Genomic DNA, 14,556 nt, shown 5'->3' with positions numbered 1-14,556 from the left:
TGAATGTTGAGTAGTGTACCAATCAAGCTATCACACACATTCTTTTCTACATGCATCACATCTATGTAATGTCGAACATCTAACTTTGACCAATATGGAAGATCAAAGAATATTGATTTCTTCTTCCAAGGGGTCGTTACAGATGACTTCTTGGATGTTTTCCCAAATACATGATGTATTTTATTAACTTTTTCAAGAACTTGAAGGCCAGTAAGTGGATTTGGTGCTTCGTCCCTCTCTTGATCTCCATTGAATGCTTTTTTTAACCTTCGATATGGATGATTACGTTTTAGAAATCTCCGATGACGCAGAGACACCATCTTTCTTCCATGTTTCCATTGATGAGCTGCAGTGTTTTCTTCACATATAGGACATGCTTTATGACCCTTAACACTGTATCTTGACAAATTACCATAAGCAGGAAAGTCATTAATGGTGCAAAATAACATTGCACGCATCAAAAAAGTCTCTGAAGCGAATGCATCAAATATTTCAACCCCATCAACCCACAAAACCTGCAAGTCTTCAACTAGTGGGCTTAGATAAACATCTNTGTCATTTCCAGGNTGCTTTGGACCAGATATCATCATAGACAACATCATGTACTTCCTCTTCATGAACAATGCAGGAGATAAGTTGTAAATTATCAATATAATTGGCCAACAACTGTGATTGGTAGTCAGATTACCAAATTGGTTCATTCCATCAGTGGCTAAACCAAGCCTAAGATTTCTACACTCTTTACCAAATTCGGGGAATTGTCGATCAATATTTTTCCATTGCTTTGAATCAGCTGGATGACGAAGCAGCCTGTCAATTTTTCTCTCATCTGCATGCCATCTAAGGTTTTTAGCATCTTTGGGATTCGCAAAAAAACGCCTAAGTCTGGGCACTATTGGAAGGTACCAAACTACTTTCAAAGCAGATCCATTTTTTTCTATCTGACCATTATCTTCACTATTGTTTTTTGACTTGTATCGTGATAAGCCACATTTTGGACACTTTGTCAAAAATTCAAACTCTTTCCTATATAAAATGCAGTCATTGGGACAAGCATGTATCCTTTTATACTTCATACCCATTGGACAAAGAATTTTCTTCACATCATAATTACGAGTGGGCAGTGTATTTCCATCTGGCAACATTTCATTCAACAACGTCAACAGTTCTGTAAAACTCTTATCAGTCCATCCATTGCTCGCCTTCAAATTCATGAGCCTTAACACCGCTGACAAACGTGTGAACTTAGTTGAACCGACATACAAAGGTGTTTCCGCATCAGTTGACATCGTCTCATACACATGAGCTGTGGCAAAATTTTCTGCTCCAACATCGCGGATCATGTCCTCTAATTTGTCTTCATCCGGTCGATCTTCTTCCATGGTGGAATCAGTAACATTTTCAGTTTGGGAGTCAATGGGAAAATGCATTTCTTCGCTGTGCCATATCCATGTTGTATAGCATCTTAGGAAACCATCACAAATAAGATGTTCTCTAATTTGAGTTGCGTTCAACTTTCTCCCATTCAAACAGTTCACACAAGGACATCTAAACTTCACTTCATCATCACTTCTCCCCTCATTACGTTGCGCAAATTGTATAAATTCCTCTACACCTCTCTCATACTCAACACTAATACGTGGTAAATTAATCCAATTTCGATCCATTCCTAAATTTTACGAAATTAAAATTATACATGTTACATATTAAATCAATTAAATCATACAATATATTCAGTCATACAATCATACAATTAATAATAAGCATTCAAATGATCAATTCAAATGATCTATATAAAATTATCAATTCAATCATACAATTAATTCAGTCATACAATCATACAATTAATAAGCATTCAATTGATCAATTCAAATATTCAATCACACATAATTACATATATTCAACATACAAAAAATTATAAATTTACAAAAGAATGTTTAATAAACACAGTAATAGGAACCTGAGAGCGTGAAAAAAGAGCCAACAACAGAAAAGATACGACTACCCGAGTTTTGGAACGTAGCAATATCACAATACCTACACGCAAAAAAAATATTTATAAAACAATATTCTTTTAGATTAAATAAATAATATATCAAAATGACTTTATTTTGAAAGTATAACTAAAAGACAATATAAAAAGGTCCAACGAAAAATTCAAGTTCATTAATTGTGCTTTCTTCCATAGTTAAGTTGCGAAATTTAGCAAAAGAAAAATCTTATGACTAATGTGACAAATAAGTACAATCTATTGTACATGAAGTAAATGAATTAATACACCTTGAATAAAAAAAACGAATTAATTAATTTAAATTATTAATTATATAACAAAGTGAAAATCTAGATGACAATATAGAAGTAATAAAAAGGTAAATAATATTTTTAGAGGATACTTTTCCTATAATTAAATCCTATGCGGAGAGGAAACACCTATAAAAAAAAAATGTGTTTTTATTTATTTGTCTTTTCATTTCACCATAGTATAGTGGTGCAGCTACCTTAGTTCCTAACTTAATAAAAGTTGTTTGTAAATATATGTTTTTGGAATAAAAAAAAACGAATTAATTAATTTAAATTATTCCTTGGGTAGTAGTTTTGTTTAGTATGTACCAAAAAAATTAAATATAGTTGCATTCACGGTTTGCTGCAATAAATAATATGTATTTTAAACTTTTACAAAATTATTTACAATATACTATATGGTTAAAATTGGGAACATAAACATTTCAAGAAACTAGAAGATCCCATTTTTGGTTATTGAGAAACTAGAAGTTCAAAACCTCTCTGCCTCTCAGGCATCAGCTTGTAATACCACATAACACAAACCAAAAACACTATGCTTCAAAGAAAGATCCAAATGATGTTGTGTTCCTGATTATTATGCAGTGGCAGTGACCCGTATTTTCAATCCTAACCTATTTTTTCAAGATTTAAACTAAGGTTTAAATAAAGCATTAGTATTTAAAAGAAATTGAATGGTTGATTACCGTAGAGTTGAAAAAATCTGATGATCAAAACGGAGAGGAGACGATTCCTCGCAGAAGAGTTCGTTCCACTGGGCGCGGCGGAGATTTTAGAGAATGGGTGCGGCGGAGTTTTCAGAGAAGCGGCGTACTGTCGAAAACAATGGTGTTCAGCGGCGCGACGGAGAAAACGAAAGTGCTCTATGAAGGACTTGATGAAACGCTGATCAGAGAAGAAGAGAAAGCTCTTGGCGGCAGAGAATGCGGCGGACGGAGGAATGGCGCGCCGGAGGGAGGAAATTTCGCAGAAGAACCGCGGAGGCTGACGGAGACGAGAAAGCTTTGAGAGTTTGGTTTTCAGAAACTGTTTCGTGTGGAAGACGAAACTGTACAAAAATTTTTTTAACCTAATTAATCTATACTACCGCGGTTCAACAGCAAACCGCTGTGATATCCACCAATATGTCGCAGTTATACCGCGAACCGCGGCCTATTCTTGTGAAAAAAAAATTCAAATGAAATGACAATTTTGAAATATGCAGAAACCTTTATGTCGCGGTTGCTAGTAGAACCGCGGCCTATTCTGCTTCAAATTTATTAGAATATAAATATTTTGAAAAGCCAGAACGTTACCAGGGGAATATGCCGCGGTTGCTAGTAGACCCGCGGCCTATTCTGCTGCAAATTTATTGCAATAATAAATATTTTGAAAAGTCAGAACGTTACCAGGGGAATATGCCGCGGTTCTGCAAGCAACCGCGGCCTATTCTCCTGCAAATTTATTGCAGTGTTGAATATTGGTAAATGTCAGAACGTTGCAGGTGAATATGCCGCGGTGGCTAACAGAACCGCGACATATGACCCAATAATTTATTGTTTTTGTGATGTGGCTTCAAGGGCAGATGTCTGACCGAGGAATAGGCCACGGTTGGCCTAAGAACCGCGGCCTATAAGTTGGTTTATTTTCGAAAATGCCACTGCGTAGTATTATGCTGCGGTTCCTGGTGAACCATGGCATAATGTGCGCTGTAAATAGTCAGTTTTTTACAAGTGGTTGTAGTACCACCTGAGATGATTCTACACCCAACAAAGGGCTCAAATAATCCACAATCAATCAGTTTTGAATGCAGAAAAACAACTCTGCTGCTGTGAGAAATTGCAGAACCAAAAATGCACAACTGTGATTTTATCAAACAGCTTGTGTGCAGGATTTTCAAACAATGAAATCAAGCAATTAAGTGTCTTGCAACGAAGGGTGGTTTTAAAATCAATTGAACCAAGCTTTTGCTTCCAAATGGAAATATAATTTGATGAAATAATCACAGCAAGCAAAGTTCAATAAAATTCTGCAACCTATAACAGAACAAAGTGCTAGAAAGTGGTGGTTTAAATGGCGAAATTGCACAAATGTGTCTAGACTCACAGTTTAATATTTCGAGCAAGTTTTATTGATGAAATATGATTTGTGCAAGTTGCCAGCAGAGGCTAAATGCTATCAAATCAAAAAGTTACTAGTTCAATTTCTCTTTAACACCAAATTTGCCAATTAACCAATCCAATTTCAAGCATAGGATTCAAAATGTTCTGTGAATGTATAATCTGACTCTAGAACAACAATTAAAACTTGAACAAGATTCTAGAAATGGATTTAAAGATGCTCAGATATGAGTTCTATACTGAACAGATTTAAAAATTCAGAAAAGACTCAAACAAATAATGGTGCAGTTCGGTCCAACTGCTAATATAATGATTTTTGCACCTTTGCATGACAGCACAACCAATTTTCTTGTTTTGGACAAGTTACTGTGCATATGGTAAGCACACATCACATTTGCAGCATTCAAAGACATCCAGAAATGGCATTTCATACGGTGCAGTTTTAAAAAAAATAAAATCCAGATCTTAACAGATTTGAAAACACTGCAGCTTTAATGAAAACTAACTGGTTTTGGATCAAAACAGATTATGCCAAGACGTCCACTGATGTTGATGATTCGAATTATGCACCCGAGCTATTAGTAAACAAATCATTGCTCATTTGGTGGGCGTAATATGGATCTACCAGTTAGATTCACCAAACGAAAACTGTATATAGTAGAATACTTTGAATTATAACAAGAGAACCATAGAACATGACTTTGACAATACTGGACAGATTTCAAAATCAAATTACTCAAACCTAAAATTGACCAATTTAAATGATAAGACTAAAGAAATGAAAAGTTGGAACAAAGAAGCATCACAATAGAAACTACTGGAATTGGAGAATTCAATGAAACAGTGCACACGAAAAAACAAAAAACACAAATGAAATGTCTGGACAAATTAGAATGAAGGAAACAAATACTCAGTTGGAGCGTGCTGCAAAACCAAGGCTCTGAATACGACATGATGAAGTTGCTCCAGCCATGGAAGTGGTTTGTAGGCAGCGGAAGATGTGAATATTCGAACCAGAGGCAGCGTACATGTGTAGTAGCAGTGAAACAGCGGAATGCAGAGGCGTGTGAGTTGGAGGATTCCGTGATGGATAGTGGTGAAGCAGAGATGAAATCAGGACGTAGGTGATGGTTTGAAGAGCTCTACGGTGGATGGAAGCTAGTTCAGGCGACCTTCTGGAAGGAAGCTAGATGGAGAATGGAAAGCTCGAGAGAAGTGACTTTTGACAGAGTTCATTTTGCTGGAATTGCATCAGCAAAGGCAAACTCATATTTCATTCAAAAGTGCTTACAAAGAAGAGTTAGGAGTGAATTTATAGAGTGAATTCAACTCTCCTCTTGGTATCTACGGTGCAACTACTACAAGAAAAATGTGATTTACCGACCGATATTTACATACGGATTTTAATCCGTAGATAATATGAAAATTACATACANATTTTACATACGGATTCATTAAAATGAATTACATACGGATGTTATATACGGATTTTTATCTACCGATTTTTCCGTATATAAAATCCGTATGTAATTTTGGCTCATAAAAAANGAAATTATCTACTGATCTTATATACGGATTTTTAAAATTAATTATTGAAAAATAAAAGTTATTTTTCATTTGATTTTGAAAATAGTTAAATGAGATAAGTTTTTATGTATGGACTTAACTTTTGGTTGTGGCACTCTTTCAAATTGAAAGTTTTCATTGTGGCGCTACCTCAAACCCTCGTANACTCGCTTGAAGATCTCTATTCCCTCATACTCTTGCTTCTTCCTTCTTTGTAGTAAAGAAATCGTTGCTGATTCGTTGAAAACCCTTGTCGACAGACGAGGTGAAAACCCTAACGCAGGTCCACAGCTCGCGCCTTAACCGCTCACGGCTCCACAGCTCACGCTTCCACCGCTTACGCATCCATTGTCCTGCTCGGTGTAGGTTGATCGAGTTTTGAAAGCTTACACCGTTGTCGTTGCGTGACGAAGCATTCGTTCGACAACCACCACCGCATCTTCTCACCTCTAGCGAGGGTTACAAAGGTTAGGGTAAACTACTTTTTCGCCTTTTGTTCTTTCAGCTTCAACCTTAGGAACAAAAAGGCGATGGGGAGAGAGGCGTGAAAAGAAGAAGGCAACAAAGTCTTGTTGCTTTAAGTGGAAAAATTTAATTACATAAGCTTTTAGGAAAGGCTTTTGTTGGTTCGGAAGAGCTGTTGTGGATAAATGGACCACTATGGGGACATTGAGTTTTAACTGAGATTTACAAGCTTAATTTCAAAGTCATTATACATATTTTACTTACTATTTGTGATATTAAACCTAAAGTTCCTCTTTAGATGCAAGTCAATTTCTTTTGGTTNAATTTTGACTTTTAATTTTAGGTAAGGAATAATCTTTTGGGCATATTTCAATCTATTTTGGATAAAAGAAGAAATGAAAGGAGGGAAAAATTACCCTGTAAAAGGGCCAAAGATATGATGGTGAAGATGTTGAAGATCAAAATGGAAGAAAATTAGGTGACAATGATTTTGTTATTCATGAATTTGTTGGCTTTTCTTATTCAGTCATTAGCATGCACTTGGGGGTTTTGAATTTTATGTACTCAATCTGAAGCAAGAGTTAGAGAAAGAATGGTAATTTAGCANGANAAAGAATACATTGGAACGTGATTGTTTTTGTCAATGGAAATCATGAAGATGGAATGTACTATGTGTCTAGACCATGGTAAGACCGAAGTTCTTTTTTCCTGCCAGTTCTGCTTCTTTAGAAAGGGGTAAGAGGCAGTGTGGATAAGTGCTCTGTTTCATTATGAAATAGGAAAATCTGCCAAGTTTAGTTTTTGAGAAATCTGTCACCTGTTTTGCTCAGTTTTAATATCATTACATTATCATACCTTGTCTGTTAGGATATTTCAAAAGATACTAAAACTTTTATACTGATGAGTTTAAATTTTTAGACTGCAGCAATGGTTGAAAAGAAAAGTTGGTGATGCTCCCTCTGAAGCTGATGCTGGACCAACAACATCTATTAGTTGTCCACATGGACAACTTAGGCCTGATCAAGCTGTTGGGGGCCAAGCGGTTGCTTGTTCCTGAGGTTTTCTGGTTTTTCTTATATAAAGATGCCATTACTGTAAAACCTGATGATCCTCTCGGTTGTCGTGCTTTTCCTGTAGGCTCAAGTGAATGTTTGCAATGCCGTGATGAAATATCTAAAGAGGCTTGCTTTGAGGACTCTGAGGTGATTGTTTTCTGTACATTTTCTATTATAGTAGAAGTGGCATAGCAAATTTTGAAGTGAATTTATTTTCATGATGCAGATTAGTAAAACAAATGCAACGACAAAATCATGAGAAGTTATCTGTTGGTAAAAGTATGCCACTTTCTTTTACATTGCAAGTATTTCTTAGTTCTTTCATCGTGGATTTTAAAATGGACAANTTACCTGGCTGTCAAGAATTCTGAAACACCTGAAACTTTGGATAGGGTAATTGATTCACTGATGTGTGAAAAGGTACCCTCTTTTGTTGTGCTATGTGCATCTTGCTTTTGTCTCAGTTTAGAATACTACTTACTGGCGCTTTATTAAATGAGTTTACTTTTTAGGTGTGCAATTATTATGAGAGTAGCTATCACAGTGTGTAAAAGAGAAACAAAAACAATCACGTTCCAATATATATCCATTGATTCAACACATCTTTGATATTGTGCAGGGCAAACTTTAGGTTAGGCAGCAACTACTGGTATGGATTTCCCATGTAATTCTTTAAGAATAGGACATGTACATGAATTAGATTTAAGTACNACTTCTCAATTATCATGATAAGGTAGTTGTTTTTGTTCCCAAAATGATTGTTTATNTGTTGCTTTGTGCTGTTAGGACAACTCTTCTCTTATTCTCATTCATTAACTCTCACGGTGATAAAACCGTGGCCTTTCAATCATTGACTATTACATTAGCTAGATGGAATTTGGTTACCATTCAGAACAACCTTATTTTCCTTGGTTCTTCATCCTTTCTAGATCAAAATTTCAGATTTCTTCNGTTGATGGATAGACCTTTGTTTAGTTGATATAAAGTAGAATTGCTACTCTCTTATATAACACTTTGAATCTAGTTTGGAATCTGNATTATGTGATGAAAACCTCTTTAAATTAGTCTTGGAAATGTGATTGGATCTTAGTTATGTTTAGACGTGACCTTTGAGTTCATAAGTTCCTCCTTGTTTATGTTGGTGGAGCGAACCAAGGGCAACATGTCCTCCCCCTTCCTAGTCACCTTAGTGATGAATTATTTCTNAAATTTGTNTGTGCAGAAATTTTATGAGATAAGGTTAGTATATATATAATTTAGTGTTAATTATGTATGATGAAGAAGCACCTTTGTTTATAATATGATTGTGAGTGTATTTAATTGGATTGGAATTTAAAATGTAGTGAGTGGTTTATGTTTTAAGTCAAAGATGCAGGACGTAAGGAATGATTCCTTNGTTAGTCTTTGACGTGGCTATTAAGTGCANCATGGTTAACNAAATATCCTGAATTAAGTATTGAAAATTAGATGTTTGTGATGACGAGTTGGTTAGAGTTTAACTTTGAGAAATAAAGAATTATCACACCCACTTTTGAACAGTGACCAACATGATAGTTAAAATCTTAGGTGTTAAATTNGTGGTTGGTGACTGAAATCAGAGGTGGCCTTGGTAACAAAATAAGTGCAGACCAAAATTATTGAAATTAAGTTCATTAAAATTTCTTTTGGGCTACATACAATGTTTAAGTTATATTTTAAAGTAGTGAAAACTTATTATATCGTTTTACGTGAAAGACAATTTTGATAGGTACATCTTTTATCTTGTTTTAAAAAAAAAGTAAAATAATAAAATAAAATAAAATAATAATAATAATAAAAATTACAATAATAATAATAATAATAATAATAATAATAATAATAATAATAATAATAATAATAATAATAATAATAATAATAATAATAATAATAATAGTGGATGAATTGCATAGAATTATGTAAAATTTAGACAAATTAAGTTTGGTGAGACTTTCTTGGTGTTGTTTTAATGTTTTGTAATTGAATGGATGGAAATTTGATATTTTCACGTGATAGAAGGAGATGGCTTCTTTCATTTTAATTATTCTTATTGAAATTTTATATCTTATTATGAATATTTTCTTTAATAAGTAATGNTAAATATTTGTTTGTTGGACTTTTATTATACAAACAGTAACAAGTATGAAGGAAAAGTGGAGTGCAAGTAAGAAACCGAGAGAAGAAAAGGAAAAGTGCAAAAGAAATATGAAATTAAACTTTTATTTTTCTAAAAACTTACAACTGTTGTTTTCATAAGGCTATGTTATTTTTTAACATGCAGTGGTTTTGTTTAACCTAGGCTGAGTCAATAGTAAGTAATGTATAAATATCTATAGTTTTGTAATGATGAGGTGTACTATTTTCATAGGGGTTTGCTATTCATTGATCAGTCACTAAACCGTAGGTTATATAATCTATTTTAATCCCAGTTGTGCTACTTAATTTTGTATNATATTACCTATGTTATCTTATGAATTGGGTTATATCAAATTGATGAGCATTGAATCTCACATATTCAAGTTATTGGTTCATGTTAATGTTAATTTATGACGGTAAAAGGAATAAAAAATTAGGATAATTTTTTTTTATAAAACCATAAAGTTACATACGGATTTTTCCGTATGTAATTGTATTTTTAATTATATACGAATTTTATATACGGATTTTTTCCGTATGTAATAATATTTTTAAGTATATACAAATTTTACATACGGATTGTTTCGTATATAATTACATACGGATTTTATATACGGATTTTTCCGTATAATTACATACGGAAAATCCGTATATAAATTATATACGGATATATCCGTAGATAAATTAGCTACGACCATTTTATATACGGATTTTTATCCGTATGTAAACCGTATGTAACTAAATGTTATATATGGATTTTGGGCTTTATATACGGATTTTGGCTGTATATAATTCAATTTTTTCTTGTAGGGCGTCGGTATGCGTGGAAAAAGTGCTACAATATAGAAGAAAGCATGTGAATCAGCCATGGGTGTGCTTAACAAAATAAAGGGGTGCACGTAGTAAAAGAAATATGCCACGTTTGTGCTTAGCAGAGAAGGGGTGCGCTAAGCAACATATTCCTCTTAACTTGAAGTCTTCTACCCTTCTAGTGATGCTTCTAGTGATAGGTGGTTTGGGCCAAGAAAATTTGATCAAATGAAATAAATAGAATTGAAATAATTATAAAATGTGATATAGAAGTTCAATTGATTCTCTTATAGTATATAATTGATTATTTTTCCCATAAAAAGTATAAGAATATAATGATAATGGATTTTTACTCTACTATAATTAATTGTCTTGTAAACTATAGCGAATTGATTCTCTTATCCAATAATCGATTATTTGTATAATCTAGAATATCTATGTACATATTGTAAAGTAATGGAAACAAATCACTTTTTTCATTTTATACTACTTGTCTTTCCTTTAATCTCTTCATATAGATGCGTGAGGGGTCAATTCATTCATTCTTCTTATTTTCATGTTTTCATTTCGTTTTAAATCAACAGATGAAAATAAGTGTTTCTCCCTTAAATCTACCTCTGTAAACAATAATCATAAGTATACAAACAACCTAAAAGATGATGACATCCTACCCCTAACACAAGTTGTTCCTACAAAACAATGATATTATGCTCATGAATCGAAATATGTTTGTCTTTCACGTGTCTATATTTTAATCTAGATGTCTTCGTATCTGCTCATTTGAGTATCTCCACTAAGCTTGCTTTTCAAGAATCTTTGACCTAGAATCTTATAAAGTCACTCCGCTCATGTAAGTAATATGTAAAACAATAGATGCTATAATAATTAGATAGATGCCATACCTCATTAATTATGTCTATTTATGGTACTTGGATTGACTCTTGTGCATAGTAGAGCTAGAACTTGCAGGTATATTCCATTTTAAGGTTTTCCTTTTTGTGGTTAATCACTTTAATATTCTATTACTCATTCATTATCATATTCATTATGATTTTAGTGTCATGTTTGACGAAAAACCTACTAAGAAATATTTAGCGTCAGCTTTTTTTTTATCAATGATTACTAAATCCGAGCTAAATGCTTATTGATCTCGTAGTGAGACTTTGGAACTATGAATCTTTACACACGCGCTTTCTCCTCATTTACATAAATACTGAAACCTCACTATCATTCCTACATTCTTCCAAATATCTCTTGAATAGATGTATAGTAAATATTTAGTTGTTTTTAAATTAAATGTAATTATTAACCATGTGTAACGATTTATGCGTAATAGTCATCAAATTGTATACCAACTTTGCATTCCTTAAACTCAATATTGGCCAGAGGCACTATTCATGAAATTAAATTGCAATTCAATATCAATATTGTTAAGAATAAAGTGGAGAAAGGTCACTTATTAGCAACTTAATAATAACCAACAAAAGCAACTTAATAGTAACCAACAACAAAGAAGCTTCTTCGAAATAAAAATAATAAAAGCACGAAATCAAACGATACTTATTCTCTTTCCCACCACTGATCATAAGGGACCAATTCTAGTAGTAGCTGGAAGTGAAGGTCCAAGAAAGAATGTTGTGTATTTCAACCAATTGTCCTGTAGCTCCCGAGAATCCAATCCTAACCCATTCTGGCAGAACAGTCCTCAAATCAATCACAAACGAGAGACTAGTGTCATCCACATTGCTTCCAGGGTATGTTAAAAGCACGTCTAAACTTTTCTTCACAGGATCATAGCTCACACTGGCGAATGCAACAAGCACTTTCCCAGCAATGTCAGTTTCCCATGCCGCCGTTGTCACCGAAGAAATGGAGTTAACATCAATACCTACATGGGCAGAGGGAGGATCCCAGGGGTTCCCACTGAAGGAGTCAAATTCCACAGCCACTATTTGGTTCTGGTACACGTTTAGGGCAGTGTCAGGACTGAAAAGTCCAAGGAATCCACCACTGGAATTTTGTGGGATGATGGAGTTGAACGGAGCGAGGAAGAAGGCAATGCCGTCTGCAAAGAGCCCAGGACCGTTTGGCGCCACAACAAAGGAGAAGTTTGTGCTGAAGCCTGCGAGCTTCCCAGTTTTGGCATCCCAAAGGTGCACGGGTGCAGCATAGGACACTCTGCCGGCGCTGTTCTGTGTCACAGGTGTAAGCTTTATGGTCCCTTCTGAAAAAGAGGCATCACCTTCGAGGGCAATGGCGTTTGTGTACGACCCAAAACTGGAGAATGAAAAAGAAGCTGAGTTGACGTTTTGGGTCAGTCCGAGGAAGGAAATGATGATAGTAAAAAGAGACACGAGGTTTTTAGTTTGAGTTCTTGAGTTGTTGATGGCCATGGTTGTGAAGTCTGAAGAAGTAAATTAATGTAATGATAGATTGATAAGCGTTATTCGCAATGTTTGGGTTTATATAGAGATGGTAGAGGCTTTAGGAATGAAATGAAGGGAATAAGAAAGGCCAAAAAGTTGATGAAAATGATGGAGGCAGGCCCGCGGCCAGCAAGTGTTATCGTATCAAGAAGCCAAATGACTTGAATAGGACACATTAGACGGTGTTTGTAGCAGTGAAGGTGATAAATACAATGCTATTCTGACTTTGAAGGCAATCAAGTTGGCATATATTACGAGCAGAGTGGGAATAAAAGTTAAAACCAAGCACCGTATAAGTGGATTTACAAAAGGGTAACCCTATATTAACACATTTGTTTTTTACAATAGGATATGTCATTTATTTTGCAATTTGTTATGAGTTTTGATATGTCATATATATACAACAATTCTGCAATTATTTATATAATATATTGTTATTTTATTTTAAGGCTTAATTGTTTGATTTGTCGTATAAGTATGTTAAACTCGTTTCCTCTTTTAAAAAAGTTACTATTTCGTTCACATGTTTAAAAGTGTCAATTGTATCAATTAATAGAAAAATGTTTGTCAATTAGGTTCTCTCCGTTAAATGCAGACTGACAAGGAGTGATGATTTGACAGTAAAGAATTGAAACCTGTCAAAAAACTGTGAGTATTGGTAATTATGTGTCAGCAATGTCAATTATTGAAATTTAATTAATAAATGATTTAGGGGTTTTTAATTGTTGAACGAAATAAAATTAGGGGCTTTGTGTGAGTTGACGAAGAGTGAAATTAGGGCTTTTGAAATCACAATTGATGAAGAGTGAAAAATCGCATTTGGGCTCTCGAAAGCTAGTGATTTGGAAGTGTTATTGGCTTTGTTCGTAGTGTATTTGGAAGTGCGAAGTGGGTTTTATTCCAAGGTTCATTCGAAGGTGCGTGTAACATTGGTTTCATTTGGTTTATGGTTGCTTTGGTGTGCTTGTTTGCTTCGTGTGTGTGTTTGCTTTTGTTGTGGTGGCCCATAAACTATTATTTTTGTTTGGTTGTACCCCATTAAGTATTATGTATGTTTGGTTGTTGTCCCTCATTATGGGTGTTCTGTTGTGGTCCCCCATTGTGCAGGTTAAAGTGTTCTGTGTAGTCCCCCATTGTGCAGGTTAAAGTGTTCTGTGTAGTCCCCCATTGTTTAGGATTCAGTACAAAACTGTTTTAATAGTTTATGGTGTGTTTAAAGTGCTTTCTGGAAGTGTAATTTCTTAGTCACTTTAGGATGTGTTTATGATGTATTTATGGTGTGTTTATAGTACTAAGTATTGTTTACTGTAAATGTAGTGTTATTTTGGTCAATTAAATGTAGTATTATTTGGTTAAAATATGATGTAGTCTGACATGATTTTTTATATTAGTTGAGATGGCTAACTGTGATGTCAAAGTGGTCTTTTACCATCCCTAGTGCAAAACTAGACTTTTAAGTCTGTCAAATTAAGTCTGTTACAAAAAATCAGACTTAGAAAATATGCGGTGGTAATTTTGTAAATAAAGAGTACTATTTTAAGTCTGTTAATATAATAATAGATTTAAATTTATCTTTTAAGTCTGTTTAAAAACAATCAGACTTAAATTTTACAATTTTACATCTGTTGAAATTTTAATAGACTTAAATTTTTACTAATTTTAAATTAAAAAAATGAATTTATC

The 14,556-nt window shown here is 34.0% G+C and overlaps 2 protein-coding genes across 20 annotated transcripts; one reads left to right on the top strand and one right to left on the bottom strand.

The window, feature by feature from the left end:
* Positions 1–6,070: 6,070 nt before the first annotated feature.
* On the top strand, positions 6,071–10,732 carry LOC106773131. 19 transcript variants are annotated; one of them, XR_002668178.1, is made up of 7 exons: positions 6,071–6,433; positions 6,775–7,117; positions 7,350–7,633; positions 7,713–7,765; positions 7,879–7,906; positions 8,106–8,135; positions 10,448–10,732. XR_002668178.1 is itself a non-coding variant. In XM_022782081.1 (6 exons), the coding sequence occupies exons 3-6, from the start codon at positions 7,382–7,384 to the stop codon at positions 10,495–10,497; spliced, it is 276 nt and encodes a 91-aa protein (XP_022637802.1). In that variant the 5' UTR covers positions 6,071–6,433; positions 6,775–7,117; positions 7,350–7,381; the 3' UTR covers positions 10,498–10,732. The 19 variants fall into 19 exon arrangements, 4 of the variants coding, with proteins under 4 accessions (XP_022637802.1, XP_022637804.1, XP_022637797.1 ...); XR_002668177.1 differs by lacking the exon at positions 7,879–7,906; XR_001376663.2 differs by having other exon boundaries at positions 7,713–7,906.
* A 1,156-nt stretch (positions 10,733–11,888) lies between these two features.
* Positions 11,889–12,942, bottom strand: LOC106756105 (agglutinin-2-like). Its single transcript, XM_014638376.2, has one exon. The coding sequence runs from the start codon at positions 12,838–12,840 to the stop codon at positions 12,046–12,048; it is 795 nt and encodes a 264-aa protein (XP_014493862.1). The 5' UTR covers positions 12,841–12,942; the 3' UTR covers positions 11,889–12,045.
* Between the last annotated feature and the right edge of the window lie 1,614 nt (positions 12,943–14,556).

The sequence above is a fragment of the Vigna radiata genome, chromosome 1 (assembly GCF_000741045.1).
Source record: "Vigna radiata var. radiata cultivar VC1973A chromosome 1, Vradiata_ver6, whole genome shotgun sequence".
Taxonomy (NCBI): Eukaryota; Viridiplantae; Streptophyta; class Magnoliopsida; order Fabales; family Fabaceae; genus Vigna; species Vigna radiata.
Note: the sequence above shows the minus strand (reverse complement) of the source record. Positions and strands in the feature narration are given on the sequence as shown.